At 34.0% G+C, this 27,145-nt stretch overlaps 1 protein-coding gene and 4 pseudogenes across 1 annotated transcript; 3 read left to right on the plus strand and 2 right to left on the minus strand.

The window, feature by feature from the left end:
- Positions 1-1,445: 1,445 nt before the first annotated feature.
- Positions 1,446-12,207, minus strand: LOC120134224 (annotated as a pseudogene).
- A 2,363-nt stretch (positions 12,208-14,570) lies between these two features.
- On the plus strand, positions 14,571-15,305 carry LOC120133826 (damage-control phosphatase At2g17340-like). The gene is made up of 3 exons (XM_039150339.1): positions 14,571-14,652; positions 14,871-14,950; positions 15,057-15,305. The coding sequence occupies exons 1-3, from the start codon at positions 14,571-14,573 to the stop codon at positions 15,216-15,218; spliced, it is 324 nt and encodes a 107-aa protein (XP_039006270.1). The 3' UTR covers positions 15,219-15,305.
- On the plus strand, positions 15,292-17,638 carry LOC120133828 (annotated as a pseudogene).
- Positions 17,639-20,145: 2,507 nt separating this feature from the next.
- On the plus strand, positions 20,146-23,865 carry LOC120133841 (annotated as a pseudogene).
- Positions 23,866-24,064: 199 nt separating this feature from the next.
- LOC120134402 lies at positions 24,065-25,508 on the minus strand (annotated as a pseudogene).
- Positions 25,509-27,145: the final 1,637 nt, after the last annotated feature.

A 27,145-nucleotide genomic window follows, 5' to 3' on the forward strand; every position in this document is an offset into this window, starting at 1 on the left:
AGTTTACGTTAATAATAATCAATATTGCTATCTATTTTAATAATATAGGAAAAATAAAAAATTTCAGGAGGTGATTTCAGTCTATTTTTTTATCGAATATTTATATGTGTAGAGTGTGTATATACGGTTAATAAATTAATTTTTTTTAAATAAATACTGACTTGAAAGCCTCATACTATTTTTAAAAAATAGAAAAATTAAATTAAATCAAATGATCAAAATTTAATTTTAAGATAATAAATTTATAATTAGATCTAATTATGGACATAATACTAATATATTTAATAAACATAAATAAATGAATTATATTTGTGTCATGTCAGATTTAGAAAAATTAAATTAAATATTTAAAATAATTAAACTGAAAAATAAATCAATTTTGGTTTTTATGTTTTGAAGCGATAAAATCATCTTATTTAAAAGTTCATAGAACAAAATGGGAATAATGTGAGATTGATTCGAAGGGAAGAATATGTTAAGAAAACAATCCAACAAAATGGCCAGAAAAAGACTTAAAATTTGGAACTACAATGAAAACATGGCACAGATGGCTTTGAAATTACACTATTGGACTTGACCATCAATTCAAAGAATAAAAGAACATTTAAAAAGTAGTTGAGTTTTTGTGTTCATTTTGCTCCACCTTGAATTCCTTTAAAATTTATATTTTAATCTTATCAATTTTTTGGTAATACATATGTAAAGTTTTCTTAACCAAATAACAATACATAATTTCTTTGATCACTTTTTGATATTCATAAATGTTTTAAATTTATATAATTCAATTATACATTAAAACTTATCAAGTGTCTCCCTTGATCAAGAGAATGTTATTCTTTTTTGAAGTCTTGGGTTCGAATAATTATATTTGTTGGAGGTGTGTTAATGAGTATTGAACCTACACTCTAGGGGAAAAGGGAGATGTTAACATATATAAATACATTAAAATATTGTACTTAAAACTAATTAATAGTTATTATTTTTTTAAAAAATAAGTGGTAAAGAAAAGTATTACAAAAAACGAATCTATCATAATGAGATTCCATTGACATTGAAGTTTGATTAAAAAATTGAAAAGCATAATTCATCAAATTCCATCTATTTTAGAAATATAATTAATGTGGGGCAAAGCCAACCTACCATTACCAGATGGCTTATCTTTTTTGGTTACTGGTAGTGCTGGAATGCCCCCATCAAAGATGAAAACAATTCAAAAAAAAAACACAGGGTAATGACGGGGCAGCAGCCAGCCATGAGCCAACCCACTGTCTTCAGGACCTTCCTCATTATCCAGTTTTTAATTATTAACAAAAAGATGGAGTGAGTCACATAAATTCCAGATACATGTGATTCCAAAGAGAAATCAACATACCATAATGACTTTTATAAACAAAATTAGATAATACCTTACAAAGCTACAAATTTTGAAGAATTTCTTAATTTGCTATTGTATGAGATGATAGATTATTGCATTATTATTGGACCTATACCTAACTGGAATATGTTGGTTAGAGCACTTTTGACTTCGCCGGAGCTGTGCTCGATCCGGACAAGATCTACCAACAGGTGATACCGATTTGCCATGTGGTTTCTTAAAGGATCCCTTCCCAAACTGCTCAATGCCTTCAGTGCTAACACCAGTAAACAACTTCTAGCTGCCAATTCTTCCTTTTTACCTAAAGCCAGCGGAACACTCCAATGCGTAACCGGAAGTTTCGCCTCTGATTTCCGCTGCATGTAGTTGTGGTCAGCGTGGTTAAGATATGTCTGTAATATTTTTTCACATACCGCCACAAGTTGTGATTCTAGGTTCATCTCTGCGGAGACTGACGGGTTGTTTTTCAATGAATCTTGGAGGAAGTGGAGATAATTTTTGTAAGCCTTGTTCTCGAAGAGAACCGTAGGAGGATCAGTGAGCTCCAAGATCGAGCATGCTACCCGTAGTTTCTTTCGAAGGGTAGTCTCAGAGTTCAGTTGTTGAGCATGAAGAAAATATCTCGACGACAATGTTGGCAGCTGACAAGAACTGTACATGTTTTTTCGACGAATCTTTTATAACCTGAAATGGTGAAAGCCAAAACAAATATGATTTCGTCACATGTTTTTATGGCCTTCTAAAATCATCAATTATTAGCGTGCAATAATATAGCGAGTAATCTGGAGAACCTGCGACAAGAGCAGCTGGAGTGCGATACGAGTCTTCATTCTTGAAACCACAGAAGCCACGGTTTGCAGAGTATCATCCTCAAGATCCTTAACATCATCATTGATCAATCCATCATCGGAGCTTGTTTCGATATTAGCATAGCATTGAGAATTGTCAGGCAATTTGATGTCATCCATGATTCTTAAAAGCGCCATAAACTCCAACATTGTTGATGTGGTTGCTTCTTTAAAAGCTAGAAAAATTCTTCTCCGTTCATCTTCTGAAAATCTGCTCCCTAACTCTCCTGTCAAACGAGATATTGCTGTAACTGCAGTGTTTGCAGAACTCTTCGTTGAGCTTCTTAGGTACTCTATCAAAATAGATATCACATTCGATATCTGAGGCCTCAGTACACTGTGATGACAAATAAAAGATCTACAAAACAGCGTGCGGCCAGTTCAGAAATTTCAGTGTCCCAAGTACTTCCATCAGGGTGCGAGGATTTCGAAGTTGGCGAATCCTGCTTGTCTTTTACTGCCATGTCTCCCTTTCCGCATGTGCCATTAAATATTGGGAGAACGATAGAACTAAAAACACTAATCCAGAATGTTTGTGAGAAAAGATGACCATGATCCTTGAGGATGTTAAAAGCACGTTCAACGAACTCTTTTGGATGGCTGGTCTCGAGTCTGATGTTAGTTTTGATAAACCTGAAACGACATATCAAAATTCTATAAATTGGAAACAGGAACAGCACTTCATCTTTGCAAAATTGAAAACCAAAGGTGATAAGAAGCAAATTGCCATTCAGAAAGAAACAGAGGAGATATCTTGGCATTCAAGCAATAAGAGTCTAACATAAATTGGGCGTAATTTTGATGGAATAATTCATACGATCCAATCAGGATTGCCATAAAAGACCTAAGTGCAGAATTAATAGTTTAAAGGTAGCCACAGCAGTGGGATGTAAGAAAAAGGCAATCACGGAAGAAAAATCCTGGGCAATGATTTAATCAACCATACTTATCACTTGGGACTTTAAGAGAAAGGAATTGTGATGGGGCAAAAAGAAAAATGCAACAAGGGAAAGGTGACATACACATGTTGAACTCTAGGTCTAATATTACAGTACCCGTCAATCATATAATCTGCTTGGTTTGGTTGCTTAGGTGTCAGTCTCATAAAGAGGCTATTATCCATTGGTTCATTGCAGTACCAGCTAGGTTTTAGGATTTGCAAGCAAATAAACTAGAAAGTTACCTGCTAGCAAAGGAACCCAACAGGATCCATGATCATCAATATCAGTCAAGCTTTGCACACCTGAATCATCCTTATCTACAATTGAAACAGATGAAGCATCATCCGAGCTCTTGCCAATGCAACCAAGTTCTCCCTTAGCAAGGTTGAGGGCACAGAACCGGAGAAATGAAATAGCATTGAGGCTAATATCCACTTTAAACCTGCTATTTGTGAACTTGATGAGGCATCGTACACATTCTGTAAAAGTGGTTGCCTCTGTTTCAGTTACATGAGGAAAGTGTTCTGGAACTATTTTTCCCATTGTCTCAAAAGCCAGCAAGGCAATATTCTTCTGCTCATCTGCAGCAGCAGCTGTAAAAACCTGAGAAAAAAGGACACAATTGAGAGAAAAGAAAGGCTATGAGCTGCACGACAATAGATATCTTATATGAGCCCTTAGCATACCATAAAAACACTTCTCATCCAGATTTCACATTACTAGCACGGCTGAGGACCATCTGAGAAATGAATCGAACAATTAATTCCCGTATTTCTGTAGACTCGCTCTTCTGCATAACAATCACAAATGGTCTCAAGAATTCATTCTGGAAGTTGTAATTTGCAAGCTCCTCGCGTTCTAAGAATTTCATAGCAAGCTGCCACAATGAATCCATCACAAAAATTGCTACAGACAAATTCTTGGACAATCCAACTGAAATAAAGAAATCAGAGAGAGCACTCCACATGCGAGACCAAACTAATCTGATGCGGTTCATATCGTAATGCCTGAAATAGAACATTGCAGAATAAGGGTTTTCCATAGGCACACAAAGGAGGGGTGATAGAGAGAGATGGATGCATCAGAGAGAGATGGCAAATTTATCAGTGAGGCTAAAAACTCAAGATAAGTTGGAGCTAGCATTAAAGGAAATTTATATTGAAAGAAAAGGTAAGACTCTTACACAATTTCAACTAGTTTTGTGAAGCTAAAAACTCGAGGATCCGTCGGAGACTGCAACTCTGACATAGAAACTTTGCATAGGGATTTCACAAATGCAACTATTCCTTCACTATTTAACCTTTGGCTATGTTCAAAAACATGGTTCAACTCAGAATTTCCAATCTGTTCTAATAAATTCAAGTTTGCAATGAGTTGATTAATCTGCTCTGGAGGTACAAGTCCAGAACTATTGACTCCAACAGAGGTGCTATCATATGAACCCCCTCGGACAACTGCTATTACAGCTGGATTCCGGATGCTTCCTTTTTTCTTCAGAGACCGAAGACCAACAGATTTTGATGTATTTTCATCTGTTTCTGTGCTAGACACAGATAAAAGGCCTGCATTAGCTGGTGCACCTTCTCCCAACAGTTGTAAATGTTCAATTCTGGACAGGCATGTCAATATATGCTCCCAGGCCTCCTGAAGATGGTTACCATCTTCAATGGCAATAGATATTATTGTCTGTATAAAGTGAAATGTTTCAACAAGTGAGATTTGAAAATAACATTTCACAGTAAGAAACGTGTACCATACAAATGCAACATGCAGTACTAACAAAATTTGATGCCTTGATTTTTCGCACCTACTTCTCTAACAAACAATTGGAGAACTTTCATTATTAAACCATCACAACTTATGTTAATTGGTTCTACATCAACCTACAAGACAATCAATGTTGCACAACCAAAACACATAGAAAAGGAACAAAAAAGCATAAAAGTATTATGCAGGTAACAAATGAATTTTTTGGTATCCGTAGTGGAAGCTGTATGTGCAGACATTCAGATGCAGCAATTCTAATGTGTCCACTGATGTAGCATATGAGAAAACCAGGGGGGAGATTCCACTCTTTGTTAGTATTATGTGCAAAGAAATACTACATACCTTCACAGCATCAACATTCTTTTGTTTCATATCTGCAGCACAGTGGAGAAAAGTGAACTTCGCCGCAGATGTGACAAAAGCATCTCTCTGCATCTGGATGCCCATTACTGCAGTTACATGGACAGCATATCGAAAGCCATGTAAGCATTGAGTGGTAGCGAGTCTATCATTACTTTGGCCAATAGTGACACTAAATGCAGCCAGCATAGGTCCCCAGCAGACCTCCACCATAAACCTCAAGATTCCTACATCTGAAACAACGTGATAAACAGACCTGCAATAGCAAATAAAATAAGGCTACAATTATAAATATTATGTAATATGTAGTAGGCCTTCAAAGATTTTTGGGGTGATAAAAGAACAAAGATCAATTTGAAAAGAAAATGGAAAGAGTATCTATAAGGTAATAAGGCCATACAAGAACTGAATCCTTTTGTTTTCTTTTTCTTCAAATGCGTGTTTATTTATCTGACTTGTATGCCCGGGATCAATTAAAATCAAATGAAATCCAACCATCATATCACAACCAATGAAATGCAGAAGAATGTAACATAAATAGAGACCCAAAAGCAATGATACAATTGTGGTTTTGCGGTTTCAGCCCCCTCTTCCACTAATATTCACCTTGATTTGGAAAAGAATGATTAGCAATCCGTAGCAATTTAACTCACAAAAGTGAATGATAAGTATTCTTGTATTTAGATTCAATTTACAATATGTGAATATTATTCTTCATGTATAAGCATATGATTATAGTGTCATAAACAATTACTATGTTTTCTGGTAAGTCGAGCAAACAGACAAAGAAAATCATGACTACCGTTGCTTCTGTTGCATCACAACTATGAAAGACACAATGTTATAGAAAACGTGTCTGCCGTAGCTATTTAAATCCATTATTAAAACCTATCCCTCTAACCATAATGTGGAAAATCATCTGAAGCGCACAGATAAATGGTACAAAGGAAGAATACACTGTCAAAACTCAAAACTACCAAATTGAAACTATGATCCAAGACAAAACTGATATGACTCATACAACTACAAGTGGCAAACTTCTACTATTCCTTGCCCACCAATCAACTTCAAATGAGTAAAGAATGGCAAACCACTACAAGTGGCAAACCTCTTGGATATGTCTTATAAGAAACCCATTTGCACCTAAAGGTTTTTCTCTTGTTCGTTTCTGTAGACACCATTTTTGTCCGGAATTTTTTAAATATTATTATTTATTTATTTACTATTATTAGTATTATTAATTATTACCTAAAATTATCACCTAAACCACTAAATAAACTAAATACCTACCCACTAAATCAACCCACTACCCCATTCCCACGTTTCTCACAAACACCACCCAACAACCACCACAACCCCACTAACTAAAAAATAAAACCCCATTTTCTTTCTTGCTTTTTAAGGGGCCACGCAGATATCAATTGGTATTCTCTCTTTGATTGGAAAAGGTCTGTGCTTTTAATATAAAAACAGAGTCTTCTGATCAAAAAGGGGGCGATAAAAAAGGGGGGAAAAACTGGAAGGGGGCCACCACGTGAATATCATCTTCTTCCTCTTTGATTGTAAAAACCTCTGTACTTTTAATATTTAAAGAGATTCTTCGGATCCAGAGAGGGGGCGGTTCGAGAGCTTTAGTGGAGGTGGCCGAGGTGAGCGAATCCGAGAGCCCTTGTGGGTTTTCCTGTCGTCGTCTTGACCGAGACGCGTGGTCATTCCGTTGACGCAGGCTGAGGAAACAGAGGCCGACATGAAGTAAAAATGATGGAGGAAAGGAGCATACTTACCTGGCTTATCCAAATCCAGTGCAAACTAATGGCCCTTCCTCTTCTGCCTTCAAGCATTTCCCTTTGCACGAACAGACCGAGAAGAAAACAGAACTCAGATAGAGCCCAAGCATGAAACCGACTGGATCTTCATTACATATGGTGGTTCAATCCATCTTTTATCTTCTGCCACTTGAGTCTCCACACACCGGGTACCTTCCTCAACTCAGAAGCGATCCTCAATTCCTAGTCCACCGCCGATTGCAAGGATGTACGCCGCCTTGTTCATCGATCTCGGAACCACTTATTCTTGCGTTGGTGTTTGGCAACATGATCGTGTTGAGATTACCGCCAACGATCAAGCCAAGAACCAGGTCACCATGAACCGCTCAACACCGAAGTTTTCGATTCAAATTAATGAAAGTTCGACATGCAAATCGTACGTATTTTGTTTTCATATTGTTTCGTGTTGCTGTTATTATGTTTGAAATCCAGCAAAAAGATCAGGTTAGCATCATACCAAATTATTGGTGGGCCCTACCTGTCTCCACTTTAATATCCTTTTCTGTTAATCAAAACCCACGTGTATTTGGGGTTTTTTTGTTTATTTATTATTTTATTATTTTCTTATTATTATTCCTTTTTTTAACTAACTTTTATTTATTTTTGTCATCTATTGTATTCATTTTATTATTATTATTATATTATTTATTTTTCTTTTTTCATATTTATTTTTATTTTACAATCTGACAATATTTTTGATTTTTAGAGATATTTTCAATCGATCAAATGTAATTAATTCGGATTGAATTTTTGAATTTTAATTTAAATTTAAATTTTCGCAAATAAAAGACAACCGGAAAATTAATTGGTACCAAAAGGGCGGTTTAAGGGTGTTAATCATTCCTTGACCGTAACCGACTCCCGAACCCGACACGTTTCTGATAAACGTAGATCAAGTAATATGGTGTCCGACCCACTTAAATTTGTTTTAAAGTGGTCGATGGTGACTCTAACTCATTTTATTCAAGTCGAAGCCTAATTTTGGGGTCCAACCGAAAGACGATTCCGACAGTTTCCACCTGACCAGATTGAGTATACCATCCAAACCCAATAACTTATTTAAGCTGTTTGCCTGCTTGCTTTGGGGAGCAGAAGAATCAGCATTCATCTTAATTTCATTTTTCACAATCTGTTCATAGAGAGCTCCCAGATATTCCTCAGGTAAATCCTTGCCATCATCTATTCCTCGGTTGTTTCGGATGAAATCAGACTTTGTCATCTGACAGAAGCAACATATAATAGAAATGAGAACATGATCAAATCTATTATAACTTTATCCATATAAAATTAAAACCACAATTTGTAAGAGTACAAGGAAAATCAATACTACTGACAGGAATAATTTTGAGGCAGGGAATGACTTATGAGCCTAATAATATATCAAAAACGTTCTTCGCAGGACACATATATGTAAGCATTAAGCAAGCATGTGAACCAAAAGCTCCTAATTTATGAATAAGATGAAGAAACAAAAACAGCTTTGACAAGCAAACCTTATTTTTGACCATGTTATTATGGGCGTCAGTGTTGAGCATTATGACAGAGTATGCCAGTACATAGGCAGTATCTGCACTCGTAAATGAGTTTGGATTGCACTTGCAATAGCGCTCAGCAAACTTCTCGATGATGCGGTCAATTTTCTGTGCTTCTCCAGGTAACCTGAAGCCACGCAGGAAGAACCTTATTGCTTCACCAAAATCATTAGATTTGAAAGTAAATGAATCCACATAAGCATGCATGACTCTCAAAGCAAATTCCTCCCTTTCACCCAAATAATCACCAATTACAGTTTCACTAAGCCCGGTAGTGTTATTCTTCAGAAAAGAAGCCACTTCCTCTGGAGAGTTGCCAACTTTTTTGGTTTTTATAAGAAACTCGATGCCTTTGGATAGCTTCCTGTTAAATAATGAGACACCTTTCTGCGTGTAACCCATTAAAGTAGTCATTAAAACACAGATTGTAGAGAAAAGGAGAGAATACACATAAAATTAAGCTGCATAAAATTACATGAATGAATAGAAGTGATTGTAATATGGCAAATTATCATAATATATGAAGGCAGCCTCTGTGACAATTTTGTCCCAACATAAAGAAATAACTAACCTGGAGTTCAATCTTGTAATCCCGGCGCTGCTCAAGCGTAGCAGCATCTGACAATTCATAAGTCATTTCTGGGTGGAATTCACAATCAGGGAGAACTTCATCTTCTGAAAACGAGGTTGATTGTCTCTCTGATGCAGAATCACTCTCAAAGCTCTTGGCCAAGTCAGAATCACCTATCTTTAGCTGTTGGTCCATCCATGCTCCCATTGACTTAATGATGCTAACCAAGCACTTCACTGATTCATTCCGGAGAGAAAAATCCTGAACAGAAGACAAAGTTGTGGTTGAACCAGGCGGCGGCCCTAGAGAAGTTTTCAGGAGGCCATTGACAACCCTGCAAATATCTGATGGAATTATAAGAGTTTTAATACACTGTATAAAGTATGATGCATTAAGAAATAAGAAAATGAGGATCTATATATTTACATTAGAAAGGAGCAAAACCAAACACTGAGAAATCACCAAAGACTGGTGCTGAAGTTAATTACTATGTTGACCTTCATTCTTTATACAAAATTTAGGAGAAGACTTTCAATTCATATGCAATTTCACATATGACAGAACTATAATATTTTAATATATTTTGCTTAAGTGGAAGTTCAGAAAAAGAAATTTAAAAAGGTATGAGATTTAAAAAAGAAAAAGAAAAAGTATGCTCTTAGAACATCAATCAATAAATGGTACACAAGCTAGTTCCAATGTTGAACGCCTTTCTTTTTCAAATATTAACAAAGGTGTCATATTCATAAAGGACTTTATATGTAATTTTGGATGCTTCTATAGAAAGTTTGACATGACAAACACACTAGAGGAGACGAAGGCAACATTCATTTCAAACACTTGCATCAACAATTATTAGGAACAAAAGAATACCTTTCAAATATGTTTGGTGAATCCACGTCACAATCATAGTTCACAAATATATCAATGATAATCTGTGAATCCCCAGCAATCTTTTCCAACAAATTGAGGACAGACATTTTCTGTAGAAAACTTGGCTGGAGTATATTCTCTAGAACTCGAAGGATAAGCATAGGAAAGAATATTCCAATTTCAGCTTTCAAACCCGATCTAAATTTTGTTAACAAGCTCATAAAAATAGAACATTGGAGCTGGAAAACTGACATTACGGACAATGCACTGTTTTTTAACAACGATATGCAGAGATACTGCTTAATAGCATTAAGAAACCTGCATGATGTAACACGGAATATAAGAACAGCAGAATAAATTTAACTGAACACTGCAGAAAAACAAGTGAGTTATTTATGACAAACACTACATGACGTATAAAACTTGCAAGAAAAACAAATAAATTGTTAAAAGTGAAATAATTGACAATTTTTTGAAGCATTTATCTTATTATTCTGTAAAATTAGCTAAGCAATGATTCTGCAGATAATTCCTCCCACTACCCTGAGTATATATGCACTAGAAAAGAAAAGGTTATTTGGGAGTTATATTGCGCAGAATTGAGAGTACTGAATCTTCTATTAATGTGTCTAACACAGGTTCATTCAGGATTTCTTAAGTTTCCTCTTGCTTGGTGGATCAAGACCCCATAGCAATGTCTAACATGGTAGGCCATGTTTGGGAATATGAAACCTAAATATCTTTTCATCTACTTAATCATGTAACACCCACGTCTTGATAAGATAACACAAACATCCAAAGTCTAAATGTTTAATACCATTTTAAAGCTCCTAATACAATAATCATAGTAAAAGTAGACCAAGAACTATGTGGAGAACAAAAATGGTTAAAAGTCCCATAGAAATATGGCACCATGCAAACAACTATAACAGGCAGCTAATCATATCAAATAATAAGTCCGTCTTAAAAAGGAAATAAAAGACCAGAATCCTACTTTAACTTAGTATAGAATGAATTGCCTCTCATTTGTGCGCCATATTGGACCCTCATTGTCCATTATAACCTTGAGGAGTTCCAAAGACAATGTTTTCCCTCTCAAAAGGACCTGATCATCAATATTCTCCAGCGTGGAAAACTTCATGGACAACTTGCATAAATTCCTAAAAACATGAAACCCATCCTCCCTAATTTTACTGCTATCCACACCAGAACCTGATTCCGTCCCTTCCTTCATCTCTTCCTCCTCAACTTCCTCGTTTTGCTCCCTTTTCGACCACTTAGTCTCACCATTTTGCAATTCTCGAACCATAATCGGCTGAAAAAGCTTCAAATCTGGAACCCCTTCGCTAGCATTCATAACATCGCTAATAAAACTCTTTATAAATTGAACTTCATTCAAATTCTTATCGGTAAACTCTAAAAGTTCATTAACCGACACTGTTTTGATTGAAACGTCCATGGAATCTTCTACCGCTCGGGTAAATACAATAAGCATAATCTGAACTAAAACTGACTTAGCACATGCCTGATTGGTTCCTGTTAAACTACCTAAATATACGTTATAACAAGTTCTAACGACGTGAATCAAGCAATTGCCACGTATCAAAACGCAAGGGCATCGAACGGCAGAGAGTAAAACACGTAACACAGCAAGCTCGACCGATTCATCACCAATGCCACCCAGTTTGCAAACGCTTTCGACAATTTTGTACAGGATCGGATTGGAGGCCTTGCTATCGATCTCGCCGCGAACGATGCCGAGAGAGAACAATTTGAATGTACATTCGAGTGCTGGCTCCGCGACTTTGACGTAATTCGAGTCGAGGGCGAGGAGGATAGGGGCGAGGACAAAATCAGCGTCGGACGAGGAAATGCCAAGTACATGAGACTTCGGATCGGATAATCCGGTGTCGGAGAGAGTGTCAAGCTTCTCGAGAGTGGATTTGCAGGAAGAAACGATGTGAGAGTGTTTTCGCCAAGCGGCGTTTTTGATGATCTTATCGAGAGATGGTCCCAAAACGCGGCCACACCTCGACGGACCACCGAGCGTTTGGGAGAATGACATCGCGGCCCTGAAATACTGGTGTTCAGATCGGTGATATGTTGCATCGGTGTTGGTTGAAATGGAAATCCATTAGGAAATAAAATGCCTGAGAGAGAATCAAATCCAATAAAAACGAAGCATATAGAGAGAGCGCGAGGCAGCAGCGGGTGGGGAGCCTTTGTTCTTCACTTTTATTTTGGAAATAACTAAATCTTCGCGCCACCATACAAGCATTTGCTATTTTATTTTTGAACTTACATTTTCAATCACATTCAGCACTTTTGTGTAAAAAAAATAACACTGTAATTAAAATTAAAATTGATAAATAAATCTGTATAATAACGATTAAAATAAATTATTACAACAACTTATAATTGATTTATTAATTGATTAATTCGGATTGAATACTACAAAATTTACTATAAGAATTATTTTTTCAACTCAATTTATTTTATTCACAACATCATTCCACTAAACTATCTGGTTATTAATTACAATGTATCTGTTTTTTACAACACATTACATATATCTTAAACATAAAGCATATAGATGAAGAGACATATTTTTACCCAAATATCACTCATTTAAAAATTATTTCTCATTCTAATATCTATTTTTGATTTTTTTTAGATTGTCGCTCTTTGAAGGCACTACCATGCAAGTCAAAATGCACTTTTTGTAGGAATCATTATTCGGGAAGTGTTTTTTTAAGGATTTGTCTTTTGTTAATATGGTAGGAGTTTGTCAAAATTTTGAAGTTGGACTGAAATAAGAGTAAAAAAAGTTATGGCTTAAAATATAAAAAAAATCTATTATAAAAAACAAAACAAAAAATGAATATAAAAAAAATGTAATTGCACGAATACAAATCACGTTACATTGTTATACCAACAACACATGTATATCGACCTTTTGTTTAATCACTCAATAAATATATATTTAAAATGCTATACTTAAATAATTAAAAACGCACCTATCTAAAAAAGTATGAGATCTAAACCCCTCATGAGCCTATCAATCTATTATCTATTAATCTATAATATATAATTTTACATATAAAACCAACTATTATACCTTAACTTCTTTGTCAAGTTATTTTTATTGCCATCAATATTTTGAAGTCTTTATTAAATATTTTTAATTTGTCTTTTTATTATTGAATTTTCTATTTCTATGTTAATGTATTAGTATTTTTTGTTAATAAAATTTAAATTATTCAGTCACTAGTGCCTTTTATCGTTGGTTATAAAATATATATTCTTTATAAGTGAAAATGTATAAATCAGTTATTATATGTGATTATATATATATATTTAATAGAAGCCGTTAATTTTATTAAAATGATAAAATATCTAGAATTACAATGATCGTAAACTAAACATCTAATTAGGATATTTTTAACGGAAAAAGTAGTTTGGAAAATATTGATAGTCAGATGATTGTTTTGTAACTTTTAATAATTGGAGGACTCAATAAAACAATATATCCTATAATTAAGAGATCATTTTATAATTTTTAATAATTAAGGAACTCAACAAAACAATACCTTATAGTTTAACCCTGCACTAAACGAAATCTGCTTCTGTTTAGATTTGTTGCTACACTCTTTAATTAATTTTCTCAAAACAAAACAAAAAAGGGAAATCATATTGTACAACAAAACGGCTGCAAAAGAAATCCTTGGAAAATGGTCAAACCAGAGATTGCATTAGAATAAAATGAACGATTTATCAAATCATAGTCCTCGTCATGGAGCAACAAGTTGAAAGAAATCAAATTATAGGAAACTGAAAACATGGAATGTATGTTGGATGAATTCAAAGGAATAGAAGAGCCCCACAAATCGAAATCAATAAAAAAGTCTTCAAATTTGAGAATCTAGAGTTCATGTTGAATTCAAGAATAGTGAGTTTGAATTCCATACAACAAATTATATGAAGTTTGCAGATTATAGCGAAAGTTATGTCAAAACCTTGCCTTTCTTCACAGTCGTAATAGCTAAAAGATTGGTATCTTCCTAAATTTACTATCAACAACAAAAAATTATCTTCCACTGAAACTAAGGTGTTTTACTTTTAAAAAAGCATTTGGTCCGACATTTATTGAAACGAATCTTATTTATAATTATCTGCAATTAAATACTCCACAAAACACTGCCAATCTTTTGATATTTATCAACTTTTAATTTATGGTTCATATTATTCTGAAGAATTTGCTGATAAATGAAGGATTTGATGTTTTGAAATCAAAGTTTTCTAATCTTGAAACTGCAGCTCAAACCCAACTAAACTACTCTAAAGCAATAAGAAGAAGAAGAAGAAAGAGATCAATATAATGGATATCTTCGAACTTCTTGTTTACTGGGAATATATTTTGAACCTTTTTTCCAAATAAACAAAAGGATTTTAAACGATTATCTGAACTTTCAAACTGATGCGCTCCAAGAGAGCTGAGAGCGATACTACTGTGCCTGATGCTCCAAGCCTCCAACTAAAGCTGAGAAATATGCTAAAAGGTTTTGGATATTTCTTGTGCTTCGTGTATAGCTTTACATATACTTCTTTGTTTCAAAAGTTCATTTCATCTATGAACATTTTCTTTAGGTAATTTTTCAATGGTCCCTCCATCAAAACCATGACTCTTTGGTTGCTCATAAGTCATTAGCATAGACAACTGTTTCCTTCCATACTTCTATCGCATTTGTATGTTCTTGTTTGCTTAATGTTGTGAAAGGTATGCTGATATACTTGATGACATCAAGAAAGATCCCGATCCCGAAAGCCATGGAGGATGGAGGACCGCCTGATTGTATTGTAAGTCAGATTTTTGGAACTAATTTCTATATTACTTTATGGATTTCAGAATGGTTGTTCTTGGAGATATGTATGCGGTCCTCATGATAATTTTGCGCTTTTGTAGCTTCTCGGCCGGATTCGTGAACAGATTATCAGAGAATTGGGGTTTGGAGACATATTCAAGAAAGTAAAAGTGAGTATTGAAATTTATGCTATAGGTTCTTGTTTTGCTAGAAACTGTTGTTTTATATGCGATCTGCTAGAATTCCAAAATATAACTTTCTAATTTTGATGAGTGAAAATATATCACTTTGTATAGACAATACTGGTGATTTTATTTCCTTTTTTTATTTTATAAAATGGTAGTTTTTCAAGGGATAACAAAGAAAATGAACATTTTGGGTTGTGGAGGGTAGTGGAGTGTTAAGATATATAATTGCCAATGTTATATGCTTTTCCTTTCTTTCTTAACACTGTTCTTCTTTTGAAAACTTGCAATAGGATGAAGAAAATGCCAAGGCTATCTCCCTATTTCAGGAAGTAGTTCGTCTTAATGAAGATATTGAGGACGAAGGGAAGCGGCTGGAGAATCTAGTTAGAGGAATATTTGCTGGAAACATATTTGATCTTGGTTCTGCACAGGTACTTTATATAACTATGTGCTATTCATCTCACCCGTCATCATTATTGTCAAAAGTATTTACTCTTACAATAAGTGGCAGGTCATATTTGTTGTAGTTACAAACTTACCATGCTTAGTAGTACTCATCTCTACCAGGCACTTTTGTTTCCCTATGATCAGGGTTAAGCAATTTGAATCATAATTGTCATGCATTTCTCATGCTCTCTAAAATCGTTCCTTGTAACATTTTCCACTTGGATCAGCATTCTTTTATAATTTTTGCAGGGTGTCATGATCATCTTTTCCATGGATGTACTATCATTGATAAATGAAAATCTTCTCATATGTTTGGATTATGTTGTAACATATTTAATGTGTTCTGGTTGAGATGATTTCTTTGATTTTAATATTCATTTTGGATAGAAGTATACCGTAATAGGATAACTTTTGCGGTGCTACTTACTTTTTGTTTGTGCTATGTCCCCTTACCTTTGGAAGCTTGTTGAGGTTTTCTCAAGGGATGGGATGTCCTTCTTGGCTACTCGTCAAATCTTGTTCCTCGTCCTCGGGTCATTGATGACTTCGACACTTTTAAAGCAAAATGGGGCAAGAAATCTTGGGAAAGGGTAAAGTCAACATAATGCATATATCAAGACATCAACATTCACTTTTTCACTAAGATTAAAAATTGATGCTGTTTGTATGTCTGATTTCCATCTTCATTTTTATTGCAATAGCAGGCAGTCATTTTAGTCGATAACGCTGGTGCAGAAGTGATCTTGGGTATTTTTCCATTTGCAAGAGAGCTGCTAAAACGTGGGACCCAAGTTTGCAATTAAAATCCAAAATTCAAATTATATGTTATATAAGTTTGTGGCGTGTGTATTTTATTGGTTTCAACGATCTTAAAGCCTGCCTTAGATATATTTAGTGTTGTTGATACAGAAGTAGTATATAACTTAAATCCTTGCACTTGTGGTCGTTATTTCATATAGTAAGCAACAGATGGAACAAAGATCACTAAGAGTTCAACATATTCTTTCTACCAATATACCGTGTAACTTCGGCAAAAACATCATCTTAACCGATATTATACATTCATTAGGAAAAATCAAACAGAATTATGTTTATAACTTTTTCCTCTTTGCTCAGGTTGTCTTGGCAGCTAATGACTTGCCTTCCATCAATGATATAACTTACCCCGAATTGGTTGAAAATATATCAAAGGTGATGGAGAGAAAAACAGTTCTAGATAATGATCATTTTGTTTCCTTGTTTCTCTTTTTCCTTTTTTCGGCTGTCTCTAACTTATTACGTGCTAATTTACCAGTTGAAGGATGAAAGAGGTATGCTTATCGGTGTTGATACTAAAAATCTTTTGATTGCCAATTCTGGTAATGATTTGCCGGTAAGATATGACTATACCATTTCACCTAATGCATCTAAACTCGATCAAGAATTTACTTTTTTTGGTCATTGAAGTTGCAGCCTCTTCTGTTTTTGTAGGTTATTGATCTTACGAGAGTATCACAGGAGCTCACCTACCTGGCGAGTGATGCAGACCTAGTTATTTTGGAAGGCATGGTAGGTTTATTAGTTATTGCTCTTATAGATTTGTCAATGTTTAACATGTTCAACGACGAGCAAAATTTTCAGTGATAAAAATCTTCATAATGTATGGTTGATGAATAGGTCCACTGAACTGCTGACTGTGGTTTAGGTTGCTTCAGTGTTTTATGCTCGGATTCAACACTTTTCGATCTACTGTTTTCAACTAATGTATTCGGTTTTTTTATATTGTTCTGGTATTGGGTTTCCATACGTATATATTTTTTCAGGGTCGTGGAATAGAGACTAATCTTTATGCTCAGTTCAAGTGTGATTCACTCAAGATTGGAATGGTAACATTTTCACCTCTATATTGCATTGGTTTTGCAGCATTTCATCAATTTGCAGAACTTTATGCCCTTTGATCATGTATTTTCACAGGTAAAACATCCCGAAGTTGCCCAGTTTCTCGGGGGACGGCTATACGATTGCATCTTTAAATATGACGAAGTTTCGGGTTGATAAAGTTGGTAATCATTCACTACCGTATGAAAGTGTCACTGGGGTCAGTTGGTCTGGCCAAAACACTTGAGTTTGAACGTCAAATGCTCTCTCACTTAAATCAAATAATGAAATGTGAGCTTCATTTTTACTCTCTGCATATCCATGTAAACTTACCATCATATTTATATTCATATTTTTTGACGAAGGTAGAGTAACATGTAACAATAAGGCAGGGTGAGATGCTGCTACTATTAATGCTTTGATAAAAATTTCTTCCAACATTTTTATATGCATATTTTTTGCTCAAGTTAATTTTAGCTTTCATGGTTGTTCTTTCTGTGATGGATCACTCTCAAAATACTACTTTTTACATCTATGGAATGGTTTTTTAATTGCTTTAAATTTTGAACTCTGACGATAAACGTATTCCATAAAGAAATACATATATATGTGGTGACGATGAACACATCAGGGATTTAGATAGTGGTCGGGTTACAGAGTAGTGGCTGTTATATAACGGTAACGGCGACATCTAAAATCATTATGATAGAAAATAATGGTGTGAAGTGGAATCACACCAATAACAATGGTTCGTAGTTGTAATTTGCGGAAATAGCGAACCACTATTCCTACTATTGTTTTGTTATTATATATATATTTTTAAAAAAATCAGCTCCTTTTAATAAAGATTTACGATGGCGATACTTGCAATAATTACAATAATATATGTTATATGTTTATAATTGTGATAAACGTAATGAGATCAAAAATATGATATCTTAATTTAAATCTATTGATGACATATATATATATATATATATTACTTTGGAAAAGTTTGTCATTTACATGCCATGAAAATGCTTACATGTCATATAAATGTAAAAAACTGGCTTAATACCAGTAAGTCTTGTTTTGGCGCTTTTATTATTATTTTTGGTTAGTTTAATCCCTTGATTTTTATTTTGTCTGCATTTTGAACCTTTGATATTTTTTTGTAAATAACATTGAATTCTAAAAACATCTAAAAATCATTATGTAAAAAATTCCATAATATGATAAAAAATGACAAACTTTTTTATGTTAAATTGAATTATACATATTAAATATTAAATTTTGGCACAATAAAAGGAAAAATTATAATTTTAGACATTTTTGGTACTTTAATTCAATTTAAATATGCAATTTAGTACTGATTTTTTTTTGTCTAATTAGATACCTAAACTTGATTTTTTTTATTAAGCTAAAAGTAATTACAAAGTAGTATTTGTTCTAAGTATTCTCAATCTTTTGACAATGAATGTTTAATCACATTTGCAGTAGTTGGAGCTCGAACCTATAAATTCTAGGAACAACAATTCCTTTAACCATTAAGGTAAATTAGTTCGTTCTTAAACTTGACTTTAAAGTTTAATTTGACACACATTGCTCAAAGGATTATTGATTCCTCCATTGGAAATTAGTAAACTTACCATCCACAACAATCCATCTCAGACGCTATAAAAGGTTCAGTTTCATAATTTTGATTCTTATATTTTATACAAAATAACATCTTGTCTATTATTTTTTTCATCTATTATTATTTAATATAATTTAATCACCATTTATTAACATAATTTATATCATTTGTTAGTGAAACATAAAATATATAATAATAATAATAAATGGACAAAAAAATGATGGATTGGATTTTAACCTTTTTGAACTAAGGGATCCCTAAAGGAAAAAAATTATCCAAGTCAATTTTGTTATAATTATTTTCTTTTTTTCTCGAGGTTTTCTTTATTTTTTAACTTTAAATATTTTTTAATAAAAATATAAGGGTAAAGTACACAAATGATCCCACAACTATAGGGTGTTACTTTGTTGAGGCCACAAACTATTAAAAGTTACAAAATTATCCCTAACTATAAGGCGTTGTTTTGTTGAGTCCCCCAACTATCAAAAGCTACAAAATTGTCACCCGACCATTCATATATTTCTAACTTGTCTTTTTTTTTTGTTAAAAATTAATGTTTGTCTGAATTAGACGTTAATCTGTTGATATGAAAAAATTATATATTAATGATGTCTAATAACACCACCGTTATTTTCAAGCACTAGCTGAACTACATAATATAAATAAATGGTTGATCCATAAAATACAACTCAAAGGATTTTGAGACCAAATTTTATTATATCTCAATCAACTTAGACAACCGCTAATATTTTACAAAAAAAAGACGTGTTTGGAACATATAAATAGTCGAGTGATAATTTTGTTACTTTTAATAATCAAGGGACTCTACAAAACAACGCCATAGAGTTGAGAGATCATTTTGTTAACTTTTAATAATTAGAGGACTCAAAAAAGCAGCACCCTATAGTCAAGGGACAATTTGTGTACTTTACCCAAAGTTTAAATAAAAAAAAAACAAAAAAAAAACAAAAGTCCGGACCTCTGACCAAAAACAGTTCAAACACGCTCTTCTGTGGAACTTTCATTTTTCACAAGCAGGCAAGAGAAACATTTTAAGTGTTTGAAAGTTGTTGGGTTTGGTTCCATCACAAGAAGATTAAACACAAAAGGAAGGAGGTTGAAGGGGGGGTGTCATTTCAGTTTCTCATTTTTCCCATCAAGAAAACCAAGTAATGGAAAGCGATTCAGAGATGGTACCATTTCCATTGCTGAAAACTCCCATCGAATCAAACTATAGGCCATGCACCATTCCCTACAGATTCCCTTCTGATAATCCTCGAAAGGCCACCCCTAATGAAATTGCCTGGATGGACACCTACCTCAATTCCATTCCCTCTTTCAAGTATCCCTTTCCCTTCTACTTTTTTTTAATTTATTTGTTTCTTTTCCCGGGAAAAATTGGGTTATTTGAAGTTCTTCCATTAAGTTCTTCGGTTCATATGATTGTTCTTTTGCGTTAGTATGCTGTTAATTGATATTTTCTAGGTTTTTTTTTTAAATTTGAAACCAGATTTGCTAATTACTTCAATGTATTGCAGGAAAAACGCTGAGAGCGATACTACTGTAGCTGATGCTCCAGCTAAAGCTGAGAAATTTGCTCAAAGGTGTTGGGTATTTCTTGTGCTTCCTCTTTAGCTTTACATACGATTCCTTCGTTTCAACAGTTTATTTGGTTTTTCATCGATGAACACACCATGAAAGCATGTCTAATTGGTTGCTCAAAAGTCATAAGCATCTGCAACTGTTTCCTTAAGTATTTCTCATTACGTTTGTGTGTTTTTTGTTTGCTTAATGTTGTGAAAGGTATGCTGAGTTACTTGACGATATGAAGAAAGATCCCGAAAACCATGGCGGGCCTCCTGATTGTATTGTAAGTTGGATTTTTTTAAACTGATTTCTATATTACTTTATGGATTTTAAAATGGTTTTTCTTGAATAAATGTATGCAGCAGCCCTCATGATAGTTTTGTTGTTTTGTAGCTTCTCTGCCGACTTCGTGAACAGGTTCTTAGAGAATTGGGATTTAGAGATGCATTCAAGAAAATCAAAGTGAGTATTGAAATTTATGCTATAGATTCTTGTAATGCTAAAAACTGTTCTAAATGCCAGTAGACAGAATTCCAGTTTATAACCTTCTCGTTTTGGTGTATCTGCTTGTATGGACAGTACTGGAAACTTTTATTCCCTTTTTTTTTTGGGTGGTAAAATGATAATTTCTCAAGGAATAACAACATAATGAAAATTTTGGGTGCCATATAATCATTTTACGGTTTGTCCAACTTGCAATGTAAGAAAAGGTGATGGAGGGTAGTGGAGGCATCAAGTGTTAAAGATATATAATTGCCAGGGTTATATGATGTTCCCTATTTCTGTTAACACTGTTCTTCTTTGGAAAACTTACAATAGGATGTAGAGAATTCCAAGGCTATCTCCCTATTCCCGGATGTAGTTTGTCTTAATGATAATATTGAAGATGGTGAGAAACGCTGGAGAATCTAGTTAGAGGAATATTTGCTGGAAACTTATTCGATCTTGGTTCTGCAGAGGTAGCTTCTATCACCATGGGATATTCATCTCCATCCATCAACATTATTTCCATGCATTTTTCATGCTTTCTAAAATAGTTCCTTGTAACATTTTCCATCTAAAGAGTGTTGATTTTTAGTTTTTGCTGGATGTCTGGATCATCTTGCCCATGGATGATAAATGAAAACCTTCTCATACATTCGGGTTATGCTTTAACATGTTTCATGTGTTCTGGCTGAGATCTTTCTGTGACATTAATATTCACTTTGAATAGAAGTACGCCATAATAGGATATCTTTTGCATCAAGGATACTTACTTTTTGTTTGTCCTATTTTTCCTTACTTTTGGAAGCTTGCTGAGGTTTTCTCAAGAGATGGAATGTCCTTCTTGGCTAGTTGTCAAAATCTTGTTCCTCGACCTTGGGTCATTGATGACTTAGACACTTTTAAAGCAAAATCAAGCAGGAAATCTTGGAAAAAGGCAAGTCTTATTAATCTATATATTAAGACATCAGCACTAACTTTTTCAATAAAATTGAAAGTTGATGCTATTTGTACATGTCTTATTTCCAAGTTTTTTTTATTGGAATGGCAGGCAGTCATATTTGTCGATAACTCTGGTGCAGATGTGATCTTGGGTATTTTGCCATTTGCAAGAGAGTTGCTAAAACGTGGGACCAGGTTTGCAATTAAAATCCAAAAATATTTTCATGTACTTTTTAAAATTATATATACATTATACATGTTATAAGTTCTTCAGTTTAACTAATTAATTATGATATTGTAAAACACTATAGAACATAAGGGAATTTCAAAATTTGTGTTTCAACAATCTTAAAGTCCAACTTCGTTATAATTATTGTGTTGTTAATGAATAAATAACTTAAATCCTTGTACTTATTTGTGGTTGTTATTTACATATAGTAAGCAACAGATTGAACCATTCACTAAGAGTTCAACATTCTACCAATATAGCATGCAACTTTTGGCAAAAACATCATCTTAACTAATACTATTCTACATTCGATAGAAAAAATCAAATAGAATTATGTTTACAATGTTTTCCTCTTTGCTCAGGTTGTCTTGGCAGCTAATGACTTGCCTTCCATTAATGATATAACTTACCCCGAATTGGTTGAAATTATATCAAAGGTGATGGAGAGAAAAACAGTTCTAGATAATGATCACTATGTTTCCTCAGTCCTCTTTTTCTTTTTCTGGGCTTTCTCTAACTTATTACGTGCTAATTTACCAGTTGAAGGATGAAAGTGGTATGCTTATTGGTGTTGATACTAAAAATCTTTTGATTGCCAATTCTGGTAATGATTTGCCGGTAAGATATGACCATACCATTTCACCTACTGCATCTAAACTAGATAAGGAATTTACATTTTTTGTTCATTGAAGTAACAGCCTCTTCTGTTTTTGTAGGTTATTGATCTTACAAGAGTATCACAGGAGCTTGCCTACCTGGCGAGTGATGCAGACCTAGTTATTTTGGAAGGCAATGTAGGTCTTTATCATAATCCAGCCGATTTCCAGTTGATTTTTTTTTCTTTGCCTCATGACTTTGAGAACGTGACAAGAATTATAATCGAAGCCAAGCTATTGGAATAAGTATTATCTGTAGTCTAAATTGGTAGCTATGGATAGTTTAACATGTTCAACAATAAGAAAAATTGTCAATGATAAAAGTCTTTATCATGGACTGATTTAATAAGCCCACTGAGCTGCTGATTATGGTTTAGGTGCTCCTGTGTTTTACGCTCGGATTTACTCCTTTTCCGATCTACTGTTTGCTACAAAGATTTTGGGTTTTTATATTGTTTTGATATAGGCTTTTATATGTATATATGTTTTCAGGGTCGTGGAATAGAGACTAATCTTTATGCTGAGTTCAAGTGTGATTCACTCAAGATCGGAACGGTAAAAGTTCAGCCTCTATCTAGCATTGCTTTTGCAACATTTCATCAGTTTGCAGAACTTTATGCTGCACTTTGACCATGTATTTTCACAGGTAAAACACCCCGAAGTTGCCCAGTTTCTCGGGGGCCAATTATATGATTGCGTCTTTAAATACAACGAAGTTTAGGGCTGATAAAGTTGTTTGATCTCAGTTGCACTTGAAGTTGGTACTCAGCTCGTAGGGCCAAGAAACTTGGGTTTGAACATCAAAAGCCTTCACTTAAATCAAATAATGAAATGTGAAAACCAGTTACATGCGCTTCATTTTACTCCATGCATATGCATGTATGATGAACTCATGCAAATTTGAACTATCATCATATTTTGATGAAACTTGAATACAATGGAGGTAGAGACGTAGACTACATGTAACAATAAGGCATGTAACATACTGCCAGAAATGATTGTGTGAAAGATTTTCTGCATTTTTTTAATTTTTATTTAGTTTTCACAAACTAATTTTAGCTTCATACTTCTTTAAGTCAAAGATTTATACGAATCTTTTCAAGCCAAACTGAAATCGTAAACCACTTTATTAAGTATTAATCAAGGAACATGGCAAAAGTAGGCCAACAAATATATGGAGAAAATGCTTAAAAACGAATTCTTTTAACACCAGAACTCATATCTCTTCACTTCTTGGTAGGGTAAGATGCCATTTTGTTAATACCGCAAAGCCCTTCAGGTTTTCCGGTTTTCATCTTCATCCTTATGTACCCTTTTTCTCCCCAGTTCGGTCCCCATGAATTTTTCACGATTACGTAATCTTCCCCCTTCGATGTTACATAGCCGACTGCTGCAACCCCATGGTCGAGCTCGGTTCCACACGGACCGTTGAACACACCCTGGAAATTAAGAAATTTGAGAAAACTGTGTGATGTGAAATCTTATGATCTTATTGCGGGTTTCAAGGTTTTTACCCCACTGTAGAATTGGAAATCTCTGCCGGAAGCATCAATAGCTACACTGAGTGGTTGGTGAGCTAGAGCTTTCAAAATACTTTGCTCATCGTTTTCCGGTACGTCGTGGTAACCACTAATCGTCACCACATCCATTTCCTCCTGAACATATAACCAGAATATCAAACAAGCCATTAGTGTATGCATCCATGCATGCATGTACGTACATATGTATGCATGGTATATGTATATACCTTATTTTCTTCACAGGTGCCTTCCTCCATGAGGTAAGGGTAGTCTTCCTCTTTGTGAAGTCCCCCATTGGCAACGATGAACTCGAATGCATAATCCATAAGACCTCCATTGCATCCACTGTTGAAAGATGTGTCACAATCGATCAGTTCTTGTTCCGACAAAGAAGTCAAGTTCCCCGTTACTATTTTGTTAATGCCCTCAACGGCCGCCACAGTCGAAAAAGCCCAACAGCTACCTGCAAACACAATATTCATGTACAATTAGAATTTCCGGATTGCATTTTCGCGTTCCAACTAGATTTCGATATCTCTTACCGCAAGACCCTTGATTCTTGACAGGGGTGACAGCACCTTTCTTTCTCCAATCAACAAACTTGGGCAAATCAACTACATCTCTGTAAGTGAAGTGTCCAGGTGATTGTTTCTTTCTAAAAACCTGTGATTTGAGTCCCAAGTACTTGCTCTTGAACTCTTCATGGCTCAAGTCAGCAAACTCATTCAACCCGAGCCAATAGCTACTGATTTCCTTATTCCTCCCGTCAATGTGCTTTAGATTATCCTTGAAAACCTCAAACCTCACAACTTCTCTTCAATGGACTCATAAAATTTGTTGTGCTTCGATATCCACGATTCGAAGAGCTCAAGGAGGCTTTCCCTGGAACTCAAATGCTCTGGTGAGTAACCCACAATGGAGAAATCATGAGCCAGAGCTGAAAACAAGAAAAGGGAAGCCATGAATGGAAGAAAGAAGAGGTTGGAAAGCAAAGAGAGAGGCATTTGTGTTTTGTAAATGAAGTTGAGAAGAATGGATGGATGGATTTGAGGAAGGCATTTGGGGGTATATATATAGCTTATATATGTTGCCTTAAAGTGAAGTTGCAGAAAGTGGTTCCTTAGGATACCGAGTCTTTACGATTGGATCATTTGATAGGCTTTTATGGGAAGCATGCTCTAATTATGGTTTAAGTTTCGTCAAGAACTGGATCGTACATGTTTTTATTAAATTAATACTGCTTCTAGGAGAAGCATTATTGCATATGGCCACAACTGGCCGGCCGCATATTTTTACAGCATGATATTTGCATACAGGAACTGTTGTTGTACAAAATAATTCTAAATCTTAAGCATATATTATCTTGTAATCACCTCATGTTACTAGAAAAAGAGATTATTATCTATGTAAAACTCTAATGTTATATTATTTGTACATTAATAAATAGTATAAAACTCATATTTATGTAAATTTCTTGTTCATTCTTTCTAGGTAAGTTCCCTGTGTAAAAAATAATAATTTATCTCTATAAATTGACATCATGGATGAGGGTTTAAAAGTTAGTTGACTAAATTTTAAATTGTGTTTAGACATAGATCTTCTTATACTCTTTTTTAAGATAGTGAATTTTCTCTTCTTCTTTTTTTACTCGTAATTTTTCTTTAAAAGAATTTTTTACAATACGTCTTGATATTTTTTATTTTATGATTGTGTTATATTTATTATTATCATGTTCACATTACTATATGCTCTACGTTGGGGAGCTTAAGGTATATTATTATGAAACCATTCACTCATTTCTTAGCTTCATTTTCTTGTAAGAAGCATCTAATATCAGTTATAGGTGAATCTTAATTTATTATCAAAGCTCAAAGGAGCTTACCGGAATCAAAGCAATTTAAATGATACAATTAAGGGTACGTCCGTTTGTGAGATTTTAGTAATTTAACATAAGAATTAAGCCTTTGAAAAAAATTTAATTGTAAATAAATGAATTTGTTTATAAAATGTTTTCTTTATTACATTTAATAATTTATCTAATAAAAACATCAAATATCAAAAAATTTATTAAACACCAAACTACCCACACAAAACAAGTATGATCCTCTTTTGAAAGGACCCATGTTCGATTTCAATCTTTTTCATCTTGTCAAAAAAATAATAAAAGAATAATTGAGTGAAAAGTGAAAAAAGAATTTAAAAATATTACATCAAAATCGTCGTTAATCTTTTATGGCAAGTAACAAAAAAAGAAATAAAATGTAACGTTAAATATGATTTCTAAAAAGAAATAATAATTAAATGATTAAAATAAAAATATAATAATAAGTAAGTGACTAAGTAGATATTTTTTTTTTAATTATATGTGGACTTCATAATTTTGGATCCTAGACAGTAGGGCCCTGGGCGCCCTCCTGCGCAAACTCAATTACGGGCCTGATTGTGTCAAGAAAACTGGCAGTTATATTAGAGATGAGTATGGATAGAGTTTTTGACCAGTCTAATTCGATTCGAAAAATATGCATCCTCCATTTGAAACTCATTTTAATTCGGGTTTTGGATGACTTCATCCGATCCAAAATTCAACTCGTTTTTTGAGATAAAATTTAAACATGACTCGATCCAAAACAAATATATTTATAAAAAATATTAATTTTATTCGATAA

This window comes from Hibiscus syriacus, unplaced genomic scaffold, assembly GCF_006381635.1.
Source record: "Hibiscus syriacus cultivar Baekdansim isolate YM2019G1 unplaced genomic scaffold, ASM638163v2 tig00110597_pilon, whole genome shotgun sequence".
In the NCBI taxonomy this organism is placed as follows: Eukaryota; Viridiplantae; Streptophyta; class Magnoliopsida; order Malvales; family Malvaceae; genus Hibiscus; species Hibiscus syriacus.